General features: G+C 53.5%; 2 protein-coding genes across 2 annotated transcripts in view; one reads left to right on the top strand and one right to left on the bottom strand.

Moving 5' to 3' along the window:
- Positions 1-86: 86 nt before the first annotated feature.
- On the bottom strand, positions 87-5,718 carry RDH8 (retinol dehydrogenase 8). Its single transcript, XM_090288813.1, has 6 exons — positions 5,616-5,718; positions 3,086-3,247; positions 2,270-2,449; positions 1,250-1,343; positions 837-1,020; positions 87-730 (listed from the first exon to the last, which is right to left on the bottom strand). Exons 1-6 carry the CDS (start codon positions 5,716-5,718, stop codon positions 515-517), a joined length of 939 nt encoding a protein of 312 aa, XP_090144939.1. The 3' UTR covers positions 87-514.
- A 1,708-nt stretch (positions 5,719-7,426) lies between these two features.
- COL5A3 (collagen type V alpha 3 chain) overlaps positions 7,427-23,880 on the top strand; it is a 36,057-nt gene continuing 19,603 nt past the window's right edge. Inside the window, exons 1-27 of the mRNA XM_090289522.1 lie at positions 7,427-7,649; positions 11,555-11,713; positions 11,811-12,000; positions 12,074-12,230; positions 12,953-13,057; positions 13,380-13,532; positions 15,307-15,420; positions 15,525-15,668; positions 16,849-17,010; positions 17,323-17,385; positions 17,910-17,984; positions 18,064-18,147; positions 18,336-18,392; positions 18,479-18,532; positions 18,728-18,781; positions 19,340-19,393; positions 19,475-19,528; positions 19,706-19,759; positions 20,126-20,170; positions 20,283-20,336; positions 20,515-20,559; positions 20,719-20,772; positions 20,914-20,958; positions 21,942-21,995; positions 22,098-22,142; positions 22,283-22,336; positions 23,761-23,805. Of these exons, the coding sequence (XP_090145648.1) occupies positions 7,562-7,649; positions 11,555-11,713; positions 11,811-12,000; positions 12,074-12,230; positions 12,953-13,057; positions 13,380-13,532; positions 15,307-15,420; positions 15,525-15,668; positions 16,849-17,010; positions 17,323-17,385; positions 17,910-17,984; positions 18,064-18,147; positions 18,336-18,392; positions 18,479-18,532; positions 18,728-18,781; positions 19,340-19,393; positions 19,475-19,528; positions 19,706-19,759; positions 20,126-20,170; positions 20,283-20,336; positions 20,515-20,559; positions 20,719-20,772; positions 20,914-20,958; positions 21,942-21,995; positions 22,098-22,142; positions 22,283-22,336; positions 23,761-23,805 (2,262 nt within the window). The 5' untranslated portion in view covers positions 7,427-7,561. The remainder of the gene's footprint in view (positions 7,650-11,554; positions 11,714-11,810; positions 12,001-12,073; positions 12,231-12,952; positions 13,058-13,379; positions 13,533-15,306; positions 15,421-15,524; positions 15,669-16,848; positions 17,011-17,322; positions 17,386-17,909; positions 17,985-18,063; positions 18,148-18,335; positions 18,393-18,478; positions 18,533-18,727; positions 18,782-19,339; positions 19,394-19,474; positions 19,529-19,705; positions 19,760-20,125; positions 20,171-20,282; positions 20,337-20,514; positions 20,560-20,718; positions 20,773-20,913; positions 20,959-21,941; positions 21,996-22,097; positions 22,143-22,282; positions 22,337-23,760; positions 23,806-23,880) is intronic.

The following is a 23,880-nucleotide window of genomic DNA, read 5'->3' as shown; positions in this document are numbered from 1 at the left end:
GAGGTGGTCTCCCTATTGCCCTTTAATTTTTTATTTATACATAAGAAATTGAGCTTTATTAAATATTTAATATAACTCTTGTTAGTGGTTACAAATCTATATTTTATGAAAGGAATATATGTACTTTGTTGTTGTGTGCACAAACACATGTTGCCAATGGAGTGTGTGTGACCAGAAAAGTCTGGAGACCCCCTAGTCAACCCGGCTGTATGCATGTGTGTGCTGAGGGGAAGGGTGATGGAGGTGTTTGGATCATTCCTGTATCCCCAGGCCCTAGAGACAGTCTGTCTCACCCTTCAGTGTCCATGGACAATGCTCCTGCCTCCTCTCTGTCCCAGTCCTGACCCCGGAGGGGACTGTGCCTGGAGGCTGAGAAACGCCCAGGTACCGAGCAGGTCAGGCAGCGTTTGCTGAATGATGAATGAATGAATGAATGAACGATCTGTATAACCTCTGATTTGGGTGTGGACTGAAGAGGTCTGTCTGTTCAGCAGTGGGGAGGGGTGGGCGAGGTTCACCGAGGCCACACCCGAGTGCGGAAGCAGCCGCAGGCCAGGCAGCGGAGGCCGAGGCTGAGGAGGCGTGGCCAGCGGAAGAGCAGGCCGTGGGCGGATCGCACGTAGAGGCTGCCCGAGGGATCCGTGGCTTTGAGTGCAGTCAGGGGAGAGTAGCGGGGGTTGGTCTGTCTGCGCAGGGGTGGTCTGCCCGAACTGATGACCTTGACAATAACCTGTGGAGTGGAGCCCTGAGCCCGGGGACCCAGGGACTGGAGTTCTGTGGGTAGGTGCCCCCTACATACCCAAGCCATGTCTTGGGGTTCTGAGCCCTCCACTCACCTGGGCCACATCCCGTGGGCTCTGTCCCACAGAGATAAAGAGCTCCCTGGAAGCGGGGAGGTAGAGATCCCGGAAGTAGTGCAGGGTGTCGGGGTCAGTGCCTGGAAACTCGGCGGTGGAAACCTGCTCCAGGAGCTTCCCTTCAAAGTCAGTGGCCACCGGGCCGGGTTCCACCAAGGAGATGCTGGGAGCAGGGACACGGGTACCAACTCTGGTGCCCCAGCAAACTCAGGCCCCATTTTGCTCATTCCTGCCCCTCTTTCTTTTTCACCCCCCATTTCTCCCACCATTATTTCATTCCTCCCTGTACCCCCATCTCCTCCATTAACCCCATCTTCTTGTCTGCCCCATCACCGCCTCCATCCCCCCTCCCTGTCTCCGTGCCCCCACCCCCACCCAAGTGCCAGCCTCACAAGATGTTGAACTGGAGCAGCTGGATGGCCAGACTCTCAAAGAACCCTTCCAGGGCAAACTTGGAGGCTGCATAGACGTCATTGAACGCGACACCTGAGAGGGTTGGAGGACGGCGGACCCTTTAGGGGTCTGGGTTATGAGTTTTGTGGGTCCAGGGAGGGGGTCTTTGGGAGACAGAACAAAGAGGGTTTGAAGACTGGAATGAGGAGCTATCTGGGGCCAACGTAATGGGTGCATGGCATTGTTTGACGGGAGCATGGGTGGTCAGGATGAGGTTGTCTTGGGGTGCCAGGGGCCACTTCTTCCCAGCAGTGCTCCATCTGCCCTGAGCCCAGGAAACTCCCCTGCTTCCCTTCACCCGCTAAACTCCTGGGGTCCCCAGGGCCCCTGAGTGCAAGCCCTGTTCAGCCGGCGGGTCCTTATCAGTCCTGTTGAGCAGTGAATGTGGCTGGGTGAGAGGCCAAAGGGACCAGCTAAGTAAATGCAGCTTCTCTGTGGCAGGATAATATATAGGGTGGGCTCCTTAGGGGGCAGATGGGGAGGGGGCAGATCCAAGGAAATGTCCCAGGGGAGGAGTGGAATCTAGAGGGGTTCAAGGAGGAGAGACCCAAGAGCATGGATGACAAGTAGGTGGCTTCCAAGTAGGACCATGGAAGATATCATTAGTCAATCACGGGCCTGGTGGCAAGTGTTTGTCTCAGCAGAAGTTTTGATGTGTGTGGGTTTGTTTGTTTGTTTGTTTGGATTTGGTGGGGATGGTTGAGAGAGATCTTTGGAGGTGTTCAGAAGTGGGGTTGATGCTGGGTCGTGCATAGCCATTGACGGCATCTATACATCACTGCCAACCCCTGCACTGCGGCAGACATAGTTAATCTATCCCAGAACTTTTCCTCCTGAGCCTCACAATCCTTCCCAACTCAGGCTCATTCGGAATATGAACTAAAACCTATTGGCCATCCTTCCATCTGGGGAGGGTCAGGCACTGTGAGGATTCCCAGGGGTGGGTCTCCAAAGCTTACCCTGCAGCCCCATGACACTGCTGACCACCACAATGTGGCCCTGTCGCCTTCTCTTCATGCCAGGAAGCACAGCTTTGACCAGACGAACAGCTCCAAAAAAGTTGGTATCAAGGACGTTCTGCATGGTAGCTAGGCTGAGCCCCTCCAGGGGCCCCACCAGGCCCACCCCTGCATTGTTCACTAAGGGGGAGGTAGAGAGGGTTACTTTGAAGTCCCCCAAACCCTTCTAGTGTAACTCCTCTGGGGACACTTCCTGAGTCACTCCACCCACTCACTCAAAATCCAGGGTCAGTTCTGGGTATCTTGGGTGGACAGATGTGGAGTCCTGATGATCTTACAAATAATTCAACATTTGTTACAGGGGACCCTTACCCTGGGTGTGTGGAAAGACTACCGGGAACAACATCCCCTTTAATGCATGAGCAATTCAGCTCTGACCCCAAATTGCATCAAAACAGCCACAACCACCCTCTGAAGAAGGTTGGTAAGGAACCATGAGTTTTTTCTTCATCATGCTCCCTTCCTCAAATGACTCATCAAAGTAATTTTCCCAACCACATATGATTTTATCCATATGTGAGAAGTTTTCTTCTATTAAATGCCCCTAACCCCAGGTTTCAGTTTATTTCTTGTAGCTCCAATAAACTGATTGGCACCTTGGGCTCTTGGCCAACTAGTCTACCCCTTCTGTTCAGGGTGAGAGGATGCTGATGAAGCAAGATAGCTGCTGCCCAGACACTGGAGGGCCTTGCAGGGTTGGGATCTGTGCTTAGGCCTGCGAGGGGGCGAATGACCCCAGGGGATTGTCAGTCTCACCCAGTACGTCCACTTCTCCTCCCTGGATGCAGCTGAGGCATTGGGCTACTGACTCGTCGCTGCACACGTCCAGCTGGGCCACAGTGAGGGTCTGACCCAGAACCTCCCCGGCAGCTGCCTCCAGTGTCCCCTTCTTTCCCAGATCTCTCATGGTGGCCACCACTGGGGACAGAGAGCAGTTGGGGCAGGCACTGGCTCCTTTCCCCTTTGTATGGACTTGCACATTTCTGTGATCTTGCATGAGCTGTCACAGAGGGATGGAGACCCTCAGGTTTATACACCTACATTCACCACACATCCACAAATGCACACTTGTGTACATATCTTCACAAGTTTATCCATCCACCTATCCCACGTGTTTATTGAGCATCTACCACATACCATGTCCTATTCTAGGTGCTGAAGCTATTGCATAAAATAAGATAAAGTCTAGTAGGTCAGACAATAAAATAAATACAAAACAGATTGCCTTGAGAAAAGAAATGTACAGTATATACACGGAGTGTCAACATATGTGCTGTGTGCACACGCGAGTATGAACAGACACATTTACATTATCAACATAAGTTCCAAGATATTGATCATCTACTATGTGCCAGAAACTGTGCTAAGCCCTGTTACAAGCACTATCTCTAATCCTCACAAGAAGCCTATGATTAGGTCACTGACTTATTTTCCAGAGATGGCCACAGCTTTCATTGCATATGCTCTTCTAGAACCTTGCTGCTCCTCCATCAAGACATGAAATCTCTTTCCTCTCTCTCTGAATATGGTGGCTTGCTGTGAACCAATAAAATATGGTGACAGTGATGTTGTGTGGCTTCTGAGATTAGGCCAGAAAATGTGCTGCTGTTTCTGGCTTGTCTGATGGAACACTCACTCTTGATGACTTCAGCCACCCTGTAACAGCCCAGCTGTCCTGAGGCCACCGTGTTGGGAGGAAACTCAAGCTACCCCAGATAGAGGGACCCCATGGAGAAGCCCTGAGATTACTGAAGGGGAGAGAGATGCTTGTCCAAATGCTGACATGAACCAGCCTCCTCTGTTTTACTTCTAGCATTTGACCCCGAGTCAGAACCACTCAGCTGAATCTTTCTGAATTCATGGCTTTTGTAAACTGTGACATAAATGATTATAACATTTTACACCATAAATTCTGAGGGAGATTTGTTTAGCAGTGGTAACCAGACAGGTAGATAGTTATCCCCATGATACAAATTAAACTAAGGCTCAACAATGTGACATTCCCAGTCTGTCCCAACCCTAGCTAACGTTAGAACTGAGATTTGAACCTGGGTTTATTGGAGTGCTGAGCTCACACACCTGTATACATATGTTAGTACTGCCTCTCATGCATGTACCCACAACCACACATGTGTGCTCCTGGGGGACATTTGCATATGGCCTGTGGGTCTGTGTGGTTCATGGGTGCTGCACAGATGACTAGGGCCACATGCATTCACATGTAGTACAGTGACAAGTGTGGGCTCAGGGGCTGGGCTGCCTGGGTTCAAATCCAGGCCCTGCCACTTTCTAGCTGGATGACCTTGGACAAGAACTTTTGGCCATTTGTTCCTCAGTTTCCTCATTTCTAAGATTGGGCAAATGATAGCAGCCACCTCATAAGGATGGTGTGGGGATTAAATATCTAATTAGATGCAAAACACTTAGCCTGTTACTTGTAAATACTCAATAAACGCCATCCTTTAGCAGTTTTATACATTTATCTGCCTGCCACAGAGCACAGTGACTACTTGTCTGCATACTGGCATTCAGACTGTCTCATTCAAAGCTGTGCATGTGTCTAAGGCAGAGAGTGGAGGGCTGGGAGAAGCAGCTCTGCCAACTGGGACAATGCCCTCCCCACTGCGGCCTCCTCTTGAGTAACAGTCCTTTGCCCACTTTGACTCCAGCCTGCTCTGAGTCAGAGGTCTCCATGGGTGGGGTGCAGACTAGGGCAATTGACTCCAGAATTGCAAGAGGCCAAGTCCTTAGGTCTAGAGGACCTCTTGAACTCCCAAGGTCAGATGCACTTAAGAGGCTTATCTTGGAGTAGTAATCTTGGGAAGGGATGGGGAGGGGCATCCTGGGGAATGCCCTAGTGAAACCTCCCTGACAAGCCCTTCTAAAATTATCACCCACCCAGCACATTCCCCTTGCTTTATTTTGCTTTTTGTCAGTTATTAGCACTAGATGTGTAGAAACTTAAAATTTGTTTATTGTCTGTCCTCCCTCCCGTCCCCCACTACACCACTAATCAGGGCAGAGATTTGGGTCTGTTTTGTTCACAGCTGATTTCCAGCACCTAGAACAGTGCCTGGCACCCAGTAGGTGCTCAGGAAATATTCACTGGATGAGGGGATGATTCATGAGGAGAGGCGGGAGGGGGGCCTCCACTTGTCCTGGGTCCTCCCCAAGCCAACAACTGTAGCTGGAAGGGAAGGGCTGGTGGAAATAGTGCCAAGGGGGCTGAGGGTGCCTGGGATCCATGCCCACCCTGCTCCTCTCAGTCCTGCCCTGGGCCCCTTACCCTGGTAGCGCTGCCTGGGGTCATGAGCCAGCTGCACTGCGAGCTCCAGGCCGATTCCGGACGAGCAGCCAGAGATCAGTACAGTCCGGGCAGGATCGGCCATGTTGATCCCTTCCTGGACTCATGACCTCTGCTGGCCAGCGTCTGAGTCCTGCCACCTATCATCCTGAACATCCTCAAAACTGGTCCTCTGCAGGGAGAAGGGCTCCCTCAAGCCCCTGATTCTGAACTGACCCAGGACAGGCAGCTGGGGGGAATTCCTTAACCGCAATACACTCCCTTTCTTTTATCTGTCAAAAACCTCTCTTCACTGCTACACTTATAACTGGGGGATTTTTATTATGATTGTAAATTATTCAGGGCTAAGGCGGGGTTTCAGGGAGCCTGGGGAATCAGCATGGGCATTCATTCTCTTGCTGTCTCTATTCTGGGCAAAGAATCTTTGATTGGAGGGAGAGAGAGAGAGAGAGAGAGAGAGAGAGAGAGAGAGAGAGAGAGAGAAGGTGACAGAGAGTGTGGTCCCAGAGGGTCCTTTTAAATGTGTACAGAAATGCCAGAAGACTGGGTTAGATGTAGCAGGAACTTCCCAGCAAGGCAGGGCAGGAAGGAAACTTTATGAGAATCTTTTAGCTGGAGAGGTTTTAGCCTCAGATGTCCCTGGGGAGGGAGGAACAGCTTGGGGAGATTCTCTCTGCTCCCCCCATGCTGGGAGCCCTCATCTCCCGCTCAGGCCAGATGGGGCCCCACCCCCTCCTCTCCAGGGACACAGAGACTCTTTGTCTGAGGAGCCAGAGGCTGGGAGGGAGGCATTGCTGGCTTCTCCCTCTTTGTGGTGAGGGGGTGGGTAGGGCCCAGGATACACCCCCCGGGCTCCTTCCTGTGGAAGCTTTCTCAGATCCCAGGTGTCTCCTCTTGTTCAACTGCACGGATGGCTCCACCTGACCCTCTGGGGCCTCTTCACACTGGGGGCTCCCAGTAGGATGAGGGGGGCTTTTACTCATCCAGAAATGGCAAGGAACTGCTTCTTCCTGTGGCAGAACTTTGCTTTGGAGTACAGCCAGACTCCCCCATTTAATGGGGATGTGTGTGAGGATTTGGGATTGGGGCAAGGGGATCCATTTGGGGACTTGAGTTGGGGAGAGGAGGGCTAGGGATGGGCGTGGGACCTTCTCTTTGAAGAATAAGAGTGTGGGGGAAATCAAGACTAGTGCTTGGGAGTCTGTGGTGAGGGTAGGGGATAGGGCCAGGGCATCCAATTCCGGAATTGGGTGGATAGATGAAGATTTGGAGCAAATCTGGGAACTTCATTTTGTAATCTGGGGTGAGGTTTGAGGTAGGAAGAAGATCCCTTATCCAGGGACCTGAAGGGAAAGTTTTGGGGTGAGGCAGTACCTCTTCTGTGGGGCTAAGCGATTGGAGTAAGGCAGGCCGGAAAGAGTTTGGTGTGAGCCTGAGATCCCATTGAGGGGCCCTCCGTGGCACCGAAAGAATTTGAAATAAAGCTGTACCCCTAGTACTAGGGTCTGGATGGAGGCTGAAGTTTGAATGAGGCTAAGGTCTCCTTTGAGGGTGCCTGTTAGGAGGAAAGGGTTTGGGGTAAGCCCATGACCCCAGATTCTAAGGCTGGGTGAGAGTGACCTTCCTCTCCAGGGTGAGTGGGGCAATAAGGGCGCAGCGCCGGTCCAGGGCTCCACCCTAGCTGGCCAATCAGCGCTCAGCACAAACTTTCCCAACTTCCCCCACCAGCAGTCAGCCAGCCCCCTTTCGGAGAGGCCCGCCTGGCCCGGCGCGGGAGCGCAGGGCGAGGCCAGGGCGGGGTCTCGAGCAGTTTTCTGCCGATCCCTCTTGGAACTGGCCGCCGAGAGTGCGTGCGCCGAGCTCGTGGAGTCGCCACTCCCCGGAGCCGCCCCTGCCTGTCCCCTGCCTTGCATTTGGGCCCCGCCGGGATGGGGAGCCGCCGGGGCCTAGGCCAGCCGCGGGCCGGCCTCCGCCTGCTCCTGGCCTTGCTGCAGCTTCTGCCCGGGACACAGGCCGGTGAGCTGGGAGGGAGGACATAGGACTCAGAGTGTAGGCTCCAGTGAGGCCCCCACAGACGAGGTGGAGTCGGGAAGGGGGGAAGCGTCCGCGTTGCGGGTGGCTGCCGCGTGTGAGTGTCCGCTCTAGGTGATTTGTGGGTGTGACAGCAGGGGGCGGGCCGGGGAAATGTGGGACCGTGTTTCATGGTGGGTGCATAGGAATGAATGCAATTTATAGGTGTGTGTATGTGTGTGTAGCAATGTGTGTCTGGACATTTGGAGTAAAATTGTGTGCTTGAGGGTGAGAATTGACAATGATTGTCCGAACACGTGTGACGGCTGATCCCTGAGCCAGTGTGTGATGGTCAGTTGTGAATGTGCAAGTGTGCTTGTGCGTGTGTAGGGAGGAAGGATTTTGAGAATAATCATGTGTGTTACGCCTTATGATAGTGTGTTTCTGGATGACTCTATGAAGGTTGCAGTGGTGATTTTGGGGTGTAAATAATTGCCCATGAGGACGTGATAGTGAGTGGGGCGAGTATGGGAGAAGGTTAATCGGAGATTCACACTTACCTTTGTGTTTCCCCAAATGGTTTTACTCTGCTCTTCCTCTCCCTCCTCTCCTCCCAATAGTAGTGCGACCACCTCCTCTCCTCAACCTCTTCCCCCTCCTCCCTTCGCGGCGCTCCCCAGAGCAGAGATCAGCACCATGGACAGGGCCTCGGGAGGGCCGCGGTGAGGGGCTAGGCGGGGCGGGGCATGGGGCGGGGCGGAAGGCGGGCGGGGGCAGGAGCGGAAATGGCTCCCCACCCCAGCTGAGCGAGCTTGGGGTGTTTTTCCCGAGAAACTTCTCAGGAGCCCCCCCAAGGGTCCCGGGGGCCGCCGGACGGGTGAGTCAGCGCTGACGCACGCCCAGCTGTGCGCATCTGGCTGGCTGCCGCGCACGCCCCGCGCAGGGTTCCGGGGACTGGGCACCTGAGGTTTGGGTTTGGGATGATTATGGTTCCTCAAGTGGTGATAGAGAGGGCTTCCCTGGTCTGAGAGACACCAGGCCAGGGTCTCCTGGAAATCCCTCCCTAAAGTGAACTCAGCCCCCCAACACACACGCACACACACACACCCCACTTTCTCACTTTCTCTGAAGTCCAGGGAGGTGCCTGCTCATGTGAATAATCCCAGGTTGGCCTATGCCCCATTCCCACGCTCACACATTCACACAGTCGTTCAACCGCAGGCAATTATTCAGACACAAACCCCTGGGACACCAGGAATGTTAAAAACCGGTGCCCACACCCAGGCAGCCCCATCAGCCACTCGCCACACGGTCACAGCTTTTGTCACCCTCCTACACTTTCAAACTCTCACATATTCTTCCACTGGCATTCATACATGTCAACATTCACAGCCAGTCACCCACTCTTTGACTTGGCAACACTGTCACATATTAACACATCTCTCCACCTCAAGTCTCAACTATTACAGTCTCAGACTCACATGTGCAACCTCACTGCCAGGACCCCAACTCACATTGACACATAGAGCTGAACCCACTCTTTCTAGCGCAGGCCAAATACATACATGGACACACCAGAGATCACACCCTTAGACATTCTCTGGTTTATCCAAAGTCACACACATGCGCAATCTCATGCATGTACACAGTAGCACTGTACACACTTGCACAGGCACACCTGAGGGTACACCCTACACTTCTGAGGGTATCCCAGCCAGGTTCCAGCCTGGTCTCTGTCTGCCTCCCTCCACATCCTAGACCCCACCCAACGTCTCCCTGGGCCCTGATCTCTACAGGGGAGAGTCTGTGGGGGAAGGGTGGGCTGGGTCCTTGACAAACGCCCACCCCCTGACCATGCAGGCAAGTCTCAATGCCTCTTGTGTGTCTCCTTGTCACAAAGCCAGCGATGAAAAGAAAGGGCAGTCAGTTTTTGAAAGGTCATTTAAGAAGGGATACAAGATTGAAGCAAGATTGGGTTAGATAATGGGAAGGACTTTTTAAAAAATTATTGATTTTAGAGAGAGAAAGAGAGAGAGAGAGGCATCAATTTGTTGTTCCACTTATTGATGATGCGTTGGTTGATTCTTGTATGTGCCCTGATGGAGAATCGGGCTCACAACTTTGGGATGGCACTATAACCAACTGAGCTGCACTGCCAGGGCTGGGAAGCACTTTTTAAACATGAATGAACAGTTGCTCCAGAGAATATTTTTTCCCATGCATAGAGACTAGGGCTTGGGAGAGGGGAGAGCCTGGGAGAGCCACACTGGGTGGGGTCATGGATCTCAGCTCTCCCCTGGGCCCCAGTCTGAAGAGGGGCAGCTGGGACAGCCATTCCATGAGGGAGTGACCCTTGTGGTTAGCAGAGCCTGGGAGCCCAGATCTTAGCCCCAGGGGTCTGTAACCTAATTACTTCTTAATGACAGCCCAGCCACAGAACAGGCCATTAGAGATAGAGTTGGTGGGGCCAGATGGAGAGAGAGAGAGAGAGAGAGAGAGAGAGAGAGAGATGGAGAAAGTAGTCCACATAGAGATACAGAGATAAAAAGGCACCAAGATAGAGACATTCAGAGAGAGACAGATGGGAGAACAAATAAAATACCAAGGGACAGAGACAGAGACAGAGGGGAGGGGGAGGGGGAGAGAGACTGATTCAGAGCTGGACGTGAAGAGAGACCTGGAAAGACCGAGACAGAAAGTGGGACAGAGAGAGGGTGGGGTGGGGCAGAGAAGAAAAGAAGAGAAAGGGTAGAAGGAGGTTGGGGGCAAGAGGAAGCTGAGGCTAAATCTGGCTCTACAGAATCTGGAGAATGAAGAGTCTGACCCAGCAGGAGCTGGGATGGGGTCCCTCATCCAAGCCCCTATTTCCCCCAAGTCTGACCCCCTACCATGACTCCCAATGGTGAGGTCAGCAGAGCCACCCCCAGGGTGAGGTCATGGGCAGATCCAGCAGAATCTGGCTTCTGCCAACAGGCTGGGTCAGGGGGTCAGTGGGACGTCTGCTGGGGTTGGGGAGGGGAGATCAGGCAGGGGATTTAGGCTCAGGGATAGCCCCCGCCCACCCCTGCCCAAACCATGTGGTTCCACTTAGTGCTGGCCAGCCTGGGCTGCATGGGGTGGGGCTGGCAGGACTGCTTGGGTCAGGATCTGGTTGGGCCAGGCCAGTCTCTTCCTTTGCTGGGATGAGAGGGAGTGGGTCAGAAGGAGGAGGTCAGGAGGGTATCAGAGAGAGGTGGTCGTAAAGAAGTCAAAGAGGGAGATAAAATGGGGAGGTCACAGGTCATATGGGGGAGACTGGGATAGGCAGAGGAGGTCAAGGGGGTGATGGCCAGAGAAAGAGTGGTCAGAGGGGAGATCCAAAGTGGCAGTAGTCACGGGGAGCAGGTCACGGGGGATGGTGGTCAAAGTGGAAGTCAGAAGGAAGCAGTCAGGAGAGGTGATCAGAGGCAGCAGCTCACGGGAGTGGCGTCAAAGGAAGAGGTCAGAGGGAGGAGGTGGGGAGAGAATACACAAGTAGCGGAGGGTCCTCTCTAAATGTGGTCCCCCTGGCAGGGGGGCTTCAGGCCTGGCAAGCAGCCCCAGGGATTTGGTGTGGGGAGTGTGGAGAGGGGGGTAATCTGGCTCTGGGGCTCAGGCCAGGAAGCTTTGATTCATCCCAGAACTAGGTCAGTGTATTTTTCTCTCACCAAAATCAAGGGAAAACACACACACACACAACGGAACAGGAGTCAACAGCCCAATGAGGCCAGAACAGCTGTGGGGTGCTGAGGGGGGTGAGGGTCCTGACCTGCTGCCTCTCCCTGACCCACAAACACAGTATGGGGGGAGCTGAGTCCCCAAACCTGAGCCACTCACATGGAGTTCTGAGCTTATTTTAACTGCCTTGTGCCCCGGCTTCTTTCTTGCTGCAGATCCTGTGGATGTGCTGAAGGCGCTGGGTGTGCGGGGGGGCCAGGCTGGGGTCCCTGAGGTGCCTGGCCTCTGCCCCCAGAGGACACCAGAGGGCGACCGGGCATTCAGGGTGGGTAAGGCCAGCATGCTGGGCATCCCCACATGGCAACTCTTTCCAGGTAGGTCAGTGTGGGAGGGGCTGCGGGTCATCCTGGGAGCATGGATCACTGCCAGGTCGTCTGAGCTGCCCCCTTCTCTCTGACCCCCCCCTATAAGATGGACACTTCCCTGAGAACTTCTCTGTGCTGATCACTCTTCGGGCCCAGCCAGCCAACCAGTCTGTCCTTCTATCCATTTATGATGAGGGTGGTGCCCGGCAGTTGGGCCTGGTGCTGGGGCCAGCTCTGGGCCTCCTAGGTGGCCCCTTTAGACCCCTCCCCCAGCAGGTCAACCTCATGGATGACAGGTGAGTAAGGGAGGGTGAGGGTGCAAAGAGTTGTTCAGTGAGAAGCACTCCTCACTGGGACTTCTCCCTGTAGGTGGCACCGTGTGGCAGTCAGTGTGGATGGCCGCATGGTGACCCTGGTGGCTGACTGTGAACCTCAGCCCCCCGTGTTGGACCAGGGGCCTCGATTCATCAGCACAGGTGGACTCATTGTGCTGGGGACCCAGGATCTCGGGGAGGAAAGTTTTGAGGTATGGGTTCAGTAGTAAGGGAAACTGAGGCAGAGGGCGGGTGGAGGTTTTATCTAAAGCCTGATTGGAAGAGATTGGACAAGGGGGATGTCCATCTTCTACTCCCTGCCAGGGAGCGGGGAGAAGGGAGCCCCATGCGTCGCTGTGCATCTTTGCGGTGTGGGACTGAGGGATTCCAGAGCCACAGAAAGGTCATTTGTGGTGGCATGTCCTGGGCTTGTGCTGGGCGGACAGGGCTGTGATGCGTGACTGGGCTAATTATTGTGGTGGTGTGTGGTTGTGTGCAAAGCGGTTATGATTCTGGGTGCCGGCGAGGCTCGGTGTTGTTGGCTGTGTAACAGGTGTGTTTTTGGTGTGGGGACTGTAGCTGATGACTGTGCTGTGTGCCACCTCCAGGAGGCTGCTGGCCTCACCCTTCTGGTATCCCCCTTCTCCCCAGTACCTTGAAGGGCACCTGGCACATAGTAGGTGTCACCATGTATCTGAGAGCCTCTGATGGGATGGATGTTGGGAAGTGCGGTTTGCTGTTGTGATTTGCTGTGACCCTGATAGAATCTTTCTTCTCTCAGTTTTGAGGGACAGAGGTGTCGCTGGGGCTATGGTGGGGCCCCCTCTCCTTATACTTAGGGTTCTTTGGGTAGAGAAGCCCGAAGCCTCAGTGCTTGGAATAGGGGTTGGAGTCAGCCTGTGGCTACCTTCCCTGTCTCCCACCCTCTCTCCAGGGAGATATTCAGGAGCTGCTGATAAGCCCAGATCCTCAGGCTGCCTTCCAGGCCTGTGAGCAGTACCTTCCTGGCTGTGACCACCAGGACCCTACAGCCACCCGGGTGAGTGAGAGTCTTGTCCTGAGGTCACAGGCTGAGTCATTACTGGCTCCAGATCTCAGGAATAAGCGAATTCTGAGCCCCATCCATGGGCCTGAGTGACTCCTGCCCTCTAATAGATACTAGGCAAGAGTGACCTTGATCTCAGGTCACATAACTGGGTGACCTTTAGCTCCAGTCATATAATTGACCTTGACTCAGGGTCATAAAGCTGAATGAGCTTTGGCTTCAAAACACAGGATCAACGGACCACGTGCCAACATAGTCTCAGGTGGTCTGAGTGATGGGGCCCTCCATGGAGGCCTGATGGGGGTTCTCTTCCTAGGTCCTCCAGGGTGAGACAGAAACCCCTCCCCCTCAACTGAAGAAGAAGGGAAAGGGGAAGAAAAAAGGCCGAGGTCGTAAGGGGAAGGGCAAGAAGAAGAAGAACAAGGAGACTTTGACCCTGGCTCCGTCTCTTGGCCCCCTAGAGAACCAGGTAAGGGACCTATGACTTCTCACCTCTGATTTTTGACCTCCTGACCTCTGGTCTCTGATTCCCACTGACAACTGGCACCTCATTGAAGGACTTTGCTTCTAGTTGCCAGTCCCTGACTTTTGATTTATTTTAGCTGACTGATGACTGGGGAGTGGGAAGGGGGTCTCTCCCTGTCTTATGAGCTCTTCCATCTCTGCCTCTAAGTTCTGGTGGGCTGGATGGAGGGGGCACACCCAGATGAGTACCTTATTGTTAGAGGGCTCATGATGAGGGTTACTGTTTAAGGGCAGCTGGGGTGAATGATGGATTTCATTAGTTAGTGTGTCATTGCTTTGGGTTGATTGGTTAGAGCCATCGGTGAGGGTTATTTATTGGGGAGTCATTAATTGAAATTGGGAGCTCTATTTGACCTCCCTGATAGAGCCTGCTGGTTGTGAGGTTCGCTATAGGGAGGGAGATCCTATTTGAGCTCAATGTTGGGGATGTCACTGAGGAGGCCCCTGCTGGTGTTATTAGTGTCATTAGTTTAGGGATAATGAGTGTGGAGTCCTTGCTGGGTGGGGGTCATTAGTCGAGGAGGTCATCCATGGGGGATTACTGATTGGAAGGCACTGGTTGGAAGAGTGACTTGAAGGGGGTCATGGATGAAATAATTAGTTTGGGAGTCCCCAGAGGGTTATTCTTTGGGAACTCATGGGTGGGTCATTGGTTAGAGAGATCACTGTTTGGTATTGGGGTCATTGTTTTGGAAGCATTAGTTGGGCTCACTTATGGGTATTCATTGTTGGAGAATCACTGGCTGGGGAATAACTGATTAGGGATCATGGTGGGGCTTAGTAATTGGGGGGGTCACTACTTAGTGCTTATGGTAGGGGTGTCACTGGTTGGGGTTATTGACTGAGGAGGTCACTGAATGGAAGAGTAACTGGTTATAGCCATTGATGGGGTCATTAATTGAGGGGGACACTGATGGGTCACTGGTTATAGGAATAACCCGTGGGGTGCCAATGATGTAGGCTATTTGTTGGGGATCATTGGTTGACTGTCTTAGTGGAGATCATCAATCAGGGGTCATTGATGGGGGTCATTAGTTGGTGGGTCACTGGGCAGGGCTCCTTGGTGAAGGCCATAGGATGGGGTCCTTGTTTAGGGTAGGGTCACTGGTTGTACTACATCTGCTCTCAGTATTAGTGGGGAGAAAGAGATTATTGCTTCAGGCCCAGAGCAGGGACACCATGAGTAGCGTGCTGCTGCCCAGCCCCTTCCTCAGCCCCAGCCCCAGCCCCTTACCTGGGCCCCCACTGTCTTCTTCATGCTCTTGACCCAGTTTCTTTGCAGCTGTCCAGGCCCAGAGGAGCTGCCACTCCCTCACTTACTGTGGCCTGGCTGGCTGACTGCTGAGCTTGCCTTGGGAGAGGACATGTGGGATAGGCTTCCGGGAGTCTGGCCTGAGTGCTGGACTTTGAACCTGACCATTGGGCCCTGGAGGCAGCCCGGCTCTGTCTTCCAGGCTTCCCAGACCTGGCTCAGCCCTCCTCCTCCTGCACACATGAGGGCTCCCCCTGCTGGCTGTCCTGGTCCAACCTGTACCCCTTTGCCTCCAGCGGCCAGCCCCTTACCCTACACTCCTCTTATGTTTTCTGGGAATCCTCCTATGTCCCCTTCCCCAGGCTGAGTGCTGGGGATGGGGGAGTAGGGTCTACCTTTTCCTTTGCTTCTTTTTTGTCTTAACTGGACTGACCTTCAACCTGCTACTCTCTTATTCCTTCTCCAGACATCCACTGACATCGCCAAGACAGAGACACCAGCTCCAAATCTGCTTCTAACTCCCACACCCTTGGTCGTCACCACCACTGTGACTATTGGCCACAATGTCACCATCCTAGAGGTGAGTGGGAAGTGAAGGGGTTGGAAAGGAAGGCCCCTGGGCAGTGGTGGTAGATGAGGAGGAGGTTAGGGGCAAACTTTGGTCTGTGCTAATGTCCTCAGGAGGGGCTAGACCCTAACAGTGGAACTGAACTGGGGACCCTGGAAACTGAGTTAGTCAGAGAAGAGGAGGAAGGAGGTGGCCCCACAATGGGCCCCGACTTCCGAGCAGCGGAACAGTCATCACGAGCTCAGTTCCAGATCTTTCCTGTGAGTCTGGGTGGCTGGGTTAGTCATGGGGTGGGGGGGCCCACACATGGTCACATTCTCTCTCTTGCCTAGAATGCCTTTTCATCACCCCAGTGCAGCTGACAAATATTTATCGACAGACACTGTGCTGTGACAGGCATTGTGCTAATGGATGGGTCTCTGGGTGGGGTGATTCATTCAACATTTAGTCTAAGCATGATGAGAAGCCACTGGAGATGGAACGTGACCTGAGTCGGAGCTTTTAAAGCTCCTTCTGGCTGCTGAGCAGCCTATGGACGATAAGGGGAGCCCGAGGGGCAGCAGGGAACCAGGTAGTCTCAGCAGCAGAGCGTGGTCACCTGGAGGAGGGCAGTGGAGGTGGGCACAGAAAAGAGCGGGCAGATTTGGGCCTTGCTCCATTTTGGTCTTGCTGCTGGAGGTGGAGAAAGATGTAAGGATGAGTGGATAGATCCCTGAAGGGACCATTGACTGAGATGCGGAAGCCTGAGGGAGGAGCAGGTGAAAAGCACCGAGGAACTCATCTTGGATGTGCTAAATTGGCAACCCCTGTTTGGCATCCAAATGGAGATGTTAAGTGTGTTGTTGGTTAAAAGATTCTGGAGTTCAAGAAACATGGTCTAGGCTGGAAATGAAGGCTTGGGACTGATCAACGGACAGATGCTGTTTCAAGCCAAGGAATTAGATGAAATTGCCTAGGAAAATTATGCAGACAGAGAAGGGGGCCCAGGTTCTAGCCTTTGTGTTGGTTGGGTGGAGGTGAAAAATTCTAATTAACGTATCCTGAGTGCCTGTTATGTGCCAAACATTGTTTCAACTTATTCATATTTTCATGGGATATGTACGGTCATCATTCACTTGCCGACTTTGCAGGTGATGCCATAGAAGTTGAATAAGTTGCTGGCTGTCTCAGCTAGTGAGAGATAGCTCCAGGATTAGGAGCCTACGCTGGCTTAGGGTTTGTGCTCTTCACCTGGACACAGCATGGCCAGGTAGCAGCTGGAAGCTGAGCCGCTCAAACTTATTGAAGAAAGGACAGCAGAGGCATGTCAGAGGAGGGACGCTGTGCACTCACGCACACCTGTGTGTGTGTGTGTGTGTGTTGAGTGTGAGGTCAGTTAGCTGGGAGTTCTTTGTTGAACTCCAGGGCTCACATGTCTTTTCTCTCCACCCCCTGTCCCAGGGCACTGGGGAGAAGGGAGCCAAAGGAGAACCTGCAGTGATTGAAGAGGTGAGGGGCCAGGGCTGGGAGAAAGTGGTGGAATCTGGGCTAGAATGGGGGTCACACTCATTTCTCCTTCAGGGACAGCGGTTTGAGGGACCTCCAGGAGCCCCAGGAGCCCGAGTGAGTCATGGCTGCATTCCCCTCTTTCTGTTTTTCTCTTCCAGTTGGGGTGTTTGAGTCGCTGGGATAAGGACTGGGGTGTAATATTGCCAGGTCATTCAAAGACTATTGGACATTTGAAACTCAAAGGATGTCAAAATAGAGATGTAGTGTAAAGGGGATTGATGTGTGTTAGTGTAGTTTCAGGGGGGCAGGAATGGCTCAGTGGTGGGGTAGTGAGGTCAGCATGGGGTCAGGGTCAGTGGCAGGTCAGAAGTCAGTCTGGTTCAGACTCTGTCCTTCTCATGACCTCTGTTCCTCTGTTCTCAACAGGGTGTGCTTGGCCCCTCAGGTCCTCCTGGACCCCCAGGATTCCCTGGGGACCCTGGTCCACCGGTAAGAGGCTCCCCCAGGGTATACCAATCTTGGGGGGGAGTGAGGTATCAGGCTGTGGAGCTGAGGTTGGGAGTGTGGGTGTCTGAACGTGGTTTGAGAGGCTGGGACTGGGGACACCATCCTGGAGCTGGTGCTGACCCCGCCTGCTCCTCTCTCTCCGCATCTGTGGACTGTCCCTCGGGCTCGGGCTCCTCTTCTGTCCCTCGGGGCCTGTCTCCCGCATCTATCCCTGGGCCTGTCTCTGTCTCGGACTGTCTTTTATCTCTGGTTTTCTCCCCATGTCTCTGTGTTTCTGTCTTTATCTCTCATTTGTCTGTCTCTCTCTCTGTGTGTTTCTGTCTCTGCCACTTTTTCTGATTCTCCCTCCCTCCATCTCTCTGCCTCGGTCATGCCTCTTCTCTTTCCCTTTCTCCTGCCTCCCTCTCTCCATTTCTCTGCCTCCACCCCTCTCCTCCTCCGTCTCTGTCTCTCACCTCTGCTTCTCTCCCTCCCTTCCTGCCTCTCCGTGTCTCTCCCTCCCTCAGGGCCCTGCTGGCCTCTCAGGCATCCCTGGCATTGACGGAGTCCGGGGCCTGCCGGGAACTGTGATCATGATGCCGGTAGGAAGGAGGTAGGGTGGCCTAGTCTTGGGGGTGGAGTCTCTCCTTGGGATTCCCCTCACTGTCAGTTGCCTGCTAGTTCCAGTATGCAAGCAGCTCCCTCAAAGGACCCCCAGTCTCCTTCCAGCAGGCCCAGGCCCAGGCAATACTGCAACAGGCTCAGGTGCGTGGAGGACAATCAGGGGACCAATGGGGGTCAGTAATGGGAGGACGTCAAGAAAATGGCAGAGATGGGGGATAATGAAGGGCTAGTCAGGAGACGGGTAGATGTTGGTCTTCCGAAGATCCCTTTGGTGGGCGGGGGTGTTGGAGCTGGGGGAGACCTGAAGCTCTGTTGCCCTGTCTTTGCAGCTCTCTATGAAAGGCCCCCCTGGCCCAGTAGGGCTCACTGGGCGCCCAGGCCCTGTGGTGAGTAAAGAGGCTGCACGGGGGAGGGAGATGCATCAGTGGAGGGGGAACCTACTCTAATCACATTACCCACCTCTTCTTCCAAGGGTCTCCCTGGGTATCCAGGTCTTAAAGGAGAGATTGGAGAAATGGGGCCACAGGTGAGATTGGGGGTGGGGGGACAGGATTGCATGGGCAAGGTCTTCCACTTGAGCCTCAGGTTAAACTGCTAGTTGGGAAAAATGACAAAGGGGCTGGGGATGCTCTTGTAATTACTGCCCTTGCTAGGGAATGATTTAAAATAAGTTCTTCCTCCTTCTTATTCCTCTTTCCATTCTCTTTTCTTTCTCTTCTAGGGTCCCCGAGGCCTCCAGGGACCTGTAGGGCCCACTGGCCGACAGGGCAAGATGGTGAGTGACTCCTAGGTCCTCAGGTCACCTCTTATCCATCGCTGTGCACCCAACATGAGCCTCAGCTCCCAGGGTCTGTCAGTGTCGTTGGTGGGATAAGAGTCGAGGACACAGACTGGTGGCTCACTGAGTGTGGGAGAAAAGAACCTGGCCACGTCACAGAGGCAGGGAAGACTTGCCAGAGGAAGCGAGGCTTGAGCTGAGATCTGGGGTAGAACCGGTTAAACAGGAGAGGAAGGACATTCAGTAGAGGGAGCAGCATGTGCAGAAAGATAAGTCTGGCCCACTGAGGGAAATGAACAAGATAATTCCAGGGAGTTTCTCCATGAGAAATGCACAGCAGGGCAATTCATGGAGACTGAAGATGAGGGTTCTTACTTTTTGTGATGATGGTGACCTGGACTAGAGGAGGGGCAATGGTTATAGAGTAATGGATGGGTTTGAGGTATATTTGGAAAGTTAAATTGATACACACAGAAGCTCCCAGCACAGGACTCTGCATGAGAAAGGGGCTCAATAAATGGCAGCAGGTACCTGATGATGTTCCCTACACCACAGGGCCGCTCCGGAGCAGATGGAGCTCGGGGCCTCCCAGGAGACACAGGACCTAAGGTAGGTGTTGGGGCCAGGACTGGAATGTGAGGGAATGTCAGGGTCGAGGATTCAAGGCTCAGCTGGTGTCTCTCTGTGCAGGGTGATAGGGGCTTTGATGGCCTTCCAGGGCTGCCTGGTGAGAAGGGCCAAAGGGTGAGTGTGTGGGGTCCTTCTCTCATGCCCAAGCCCCCTCCCAATATTCATGAACCCTTCCCCACCCCTGGTCTCAGAGCCTCCATTCCTCACCCTTTAGGTCCCATCTCCTTTCCTGGGGGGCTGGTTTCCACACCCACCTTTCCACTCTGAACTCCCTTCTGTTCCTCACCCCAGGGTGACTTTGGCCATACGGGGCAACCTGGTCCTCCAGGAGAAGATGGTAGGAAGGTGAGTTTGGAAGTAAGTTAGGAGATGGTTTGGGCTAGAAAGCCAGGATGAGAGTCAGAGAAGAGCAGGGTAGTCAGGGGACAAGATGAGGGGTGAGGGTCTGCATTGGTGGCTAGGAGGTGCCTGTGAGGCTCAGAAAGACAGCTTGAGAGCTGTAGACTAGCACCCGAGTCAGCAGGTGAGACTCAGGATGGCAGGTCCAGGCTTGAGGGCAGGGGCCTGGATCGAATCACAAGCGCTCAGCCAGCTGGGTCCTGACGCACGCCTTGACTCTGGGGTCCCTTGGAAAGGGCTGCCCAGATGAGGAAAGGTGGTTCTCCAAGGGTCCTGCCTCCCCCAACCCCCAATGATAATGCTTTCTCTCAGGGAGCACAGGGACCTCTGGGACCCACTGGCCAGGCTGGGGAGCCGGTGAGTATCAGGGACCCCTGAATCCCTTCCTTGGCTGGTGCAGGGGACAGAAATCAGGACTCATGGGGCCTCATAGCAGTGAGGAGGGAGTAATATTCCCACTTCCTTGCAGGGTCCCCGAGGACTGATTGGTCCCAGAGGCTCCCCGGGCCCCCCAGGAAGCCCGGTGAGAATGTCACTGTCTCTCTGCACCTCTGCCTGTCTTCTCGCATTTCTCTGCATGCCCACTGCTGATGCCTGGCTGCTTCTCTGTGCACTCACCCGTCGCCCTGCAGCTCACAGTATCTCAGGCGCAGGCTCCTGCATGTGGGTCTGCCCTGGTCTTACGGCTTCTCCTCCCCCAGGGTGCAGTTGGAATCGATGGTGCTCCAGGTGCCAAAGGAAATGTGGTACGTACTCTACCCTCTGACCCTAATGCTTTCTGACACGCTGACCCCATGACCACTCGTATCCTTGTCTACTCCCATGACCTACCCCCATGTCAACTTCACTGACACCTCAATGCCATGATCCCTTCCAGCTTCATGAAACACGTACTTTCTCCCCAGGGTCCTCCAGGAGAACCAGGTCCCCCAGGACAGCAGGGAAATCCTGGGTCCCAGGTTTGAGCTATTTTTCTCAATAACGTGGGGTGGTGATGGTCCACTGAGGTCATAGACCACCCCCAGCTCCCTACTGCAGCACTCACCACCCTTTTCTCATGCCTTCCTTTGATCTCTCTTTTTCTTTTTTAATGTCCCCAGGGACTCCCTGGCCCTCAGGGACCCATTGGCATTCCTGGGGAGAAGGTGAGTGACTGCTTTATCTGCACTCCCTGCACCTCCCCCTGCAACCGTGTCTTGTTTCAATTCTGTCTGCAGGAAAAGTTTTCCATTAGGGCCCCATTCATTAGCTCTGGATAATGATAACTTGCAACATTCCCTAAACAAAGTGTCATTGTTGGGTAAGGATAGGTTGCAAGTAATCAAAAGCCACCAAAGATAGATTACATAAGGGGATATTATCAGGATACGGGGGAGCGGGGGTCGGGGGTAGCGCAGGCCTCAGAAGCCAGTCATAGAAAATATTACCAAGACTCCCGGGTCAGGAAAGCCTTTTCTTTGGATGTCCTATGGTTCAGCTTTTTCCTCTGCACTTGTTTCTGTCTCCTCTGGCAGACAGGCTTCTTTCTACACATATTTTAGTGTGTCCTTACCCCAAGTTTCATTTCCACATGGTCTCAAGCTGCTTTGTTACCATTTTGGTCCAGAGCTCCTCATGACCTTATACTTTCTTTACCCCAATCCAGCTGATCCTAGTTTCTATCAGGTGAAGTTCAGGAGAGAATCTGATTGGCTTCGCTAGGCCAAGTTACCTGCCTCTGTTTGCAGGACACAGGGAACAACCTGTTAACTGTTTGCAGGACATGGTGTGTGTGTGGGGGTCACCTCAGACCTGCTGAGGCCTATCCCTCTTCAGCTGAGGCTGTGGGTGGGAGGTACTTCTAAAGAAAGGAGTGCTTAGGGAGCCCCCACTTCAGCATGTCTCTCACACTGTTTTTCCATCCCTTATCTCAACCATCCCAGAGGCAGATTTCTGAGGCTCTGGGAGGGGAGGGGGTTTGGCCAGGGTCACAGAGCAAGTCTGGGCAGAGCTGGGGTTAGATTTTCTGACCCAAAGGACCTGCTTGTTCTGGAATCTTGATGTAGCTGCATGTCCGAGTAGGGCTTTTCCTGGTGGGATGCCAGGCTATGAGACCCTCTGTTTCTTCCCACTGTTCATTACCCTCCAGGGTCTCTCTGGACACCCAGGAATTCCAGGCCTCACAGGATCTGATGGCCCTCCGGTGAGAACTGGATGCTGGAAGAAGGAGGAAGAAGAAAGGGAAGGCTTGGGAATTTGGGTGGTAAATGTAGGTCTCTGACAACTTAGAATACTTTTTTCCCAGGGTCACCCGGGCCATGAGGGACCCACAGGAGAGAAGGGAGCCCAGGTAAGTGATCTGAGAGCAGCTGAGTTGGGGTAAGAGTTGGTGGGCAGGGCCAGGAGTCAGGGGCTAATGAGGAGAGAGGTGAGGACACCGAGAACAAGGAGGGGAAGGACAGGATGGCACTAAACTTGTCTTCATCTCAGGGCCTACCAGGGTCAGCTGGCCCTCGGGGATATCCTGGACCTCGGGGTGTGAAGGTGGGTGACACTTGGGGCCTCCAGGGAGGGGTGATCCATTAGCATTGGTTTCGGGGAACCTTCTCCATCAGCGACATCTGCATGTGTGACAAGAGGAATCACTCTGCCAGTGTACTGGGAGTGGCATTTAGGTCTGAGCGGTGAGAGATGGAAGTGTGTGTGTGTTACTTTAGAGCTGAACAGCCAAGGACAGCACTACAGTGGGGTCGTCACCCTGTAGTTGAGAGCAGTTGAATCCATTTGCACCTGACCCCATTTCACTGTAAGTACGTATGCCACATTCAAGTCAAGGTCAGCACATTGCAGTGAAGCGAGGGGCCGTTTTAAAGCTCAAGCCTAGAGTCATGTGAGCTACAAGCACAACAGTGCGGGGACAAGCTGAGAGCCACACTGTGGCTAAATAGAAGTGCACTTTTGACCAAGGACAAGGACAACAAAATTCACATCTATTTGGTAGCTGAGTACAGGTACTGTTACTTGTGGTCTCTGAACAGAGTTTGGTGGTAGCCAAGAGTTGCCTCTTCACACTTCTGCGCTGTGCACAGACACTGTTACGTATAATCAGGGAGGAGGCTAAATTGCGGAGGCAGAGGCCTGTGGGTGGCTAAACTCTGTCACATTGTAGTCAGGCATAGTTATATGTAGTTGAAACAGTTGTTATCACTGAGTCTAGTTACAGTGTAGCCAGGGCCAGAGAACAGTTGTTGCCAACCAAGTTCAGTTACATTGTGGTCAAGTGAACTGCCCTGTGCCTGGAGGTCATGCTATTACCACAACACAGTAGATTGTATCCGAGTGCAATTTCTTTGTAGTCACCGTGCTCAGTTACATTGTGTCTCCCTGTGGCTGGAGACAGCCATGCTATTGTCAAAACACATCTAGTGTAATTTCACTGTAGTCTCTGAGCTCAGTTACACTGTAGCCAAGTGCAGCTCTCCTTGGGGCCCAAGCCCTGAGTTTGGTGTGAGCAGCATCTGGGCTTGCATTGAATAATCTCACTGTAGCCAAGCACAGACTTGCCTTGTTGCCAGGCACAGAGTCACATTGTAGCCAGTACAATGGGGACCATTCCTTTGCCTCAGAATGAGGCTGGGGCCTGGAATGTTCATCCTCCTTCCCCTGCCAGAAGGAAATGTGGACACAGTGTCCCCAGGAGATGGGAATTAATTACTTGGAAATTTGGCTTTCCCTGCACATCCCCACACAGATGACCTTGGGAGGCTGCCAGGGAGAAGGAGCGGGAGAGGCAGCTTCTTGCACACCACACTAGTGGGCTTTGGGAAAGATCATTCCCTCTGACACTGCCCCCATCCCACTCCAGTCCAACATCCTCTTGGGACTGTCTTGGCTGTTTGGGGGCAGGGGACTGAGTTTGGGGCCCTTATTAAGTAGGGGAGGGACCTGAAAGCTTTTTTATTTTTCAGGGTACCTCTGGCAACCGGGGCCTTCAGGGAGAGAAAGGCGAGAAGGTAAAAGGGAGGTGATTCCTTGATGGGGACCATAATAATGGGCTTTGCCTATGTCCCTTCCTGAAACACTGACCT

The sequence above is a fragment of the Furipterus horrens genome, unplaced genomic scaffold (assembly GCF_987537825.1).
Source record: "Furipterus horrens unplaced genomic scaffold, mFurHor1.1.pri manual_scaffold_10, whole genome shotgun sequence".
Classification (NCBI taxonomy): domain Eukaryota; kingdom Metazoa; phylum Chordata; class Mammalia; order Chiroptera; family Furipteridae; genus Furipterus; species Furipterus horrens.
The sequence above is the reverse complement of the archived record's forward strand: the minus strand, read 5'-3'. Positions and strand labels throughout refer to the sequence as shown.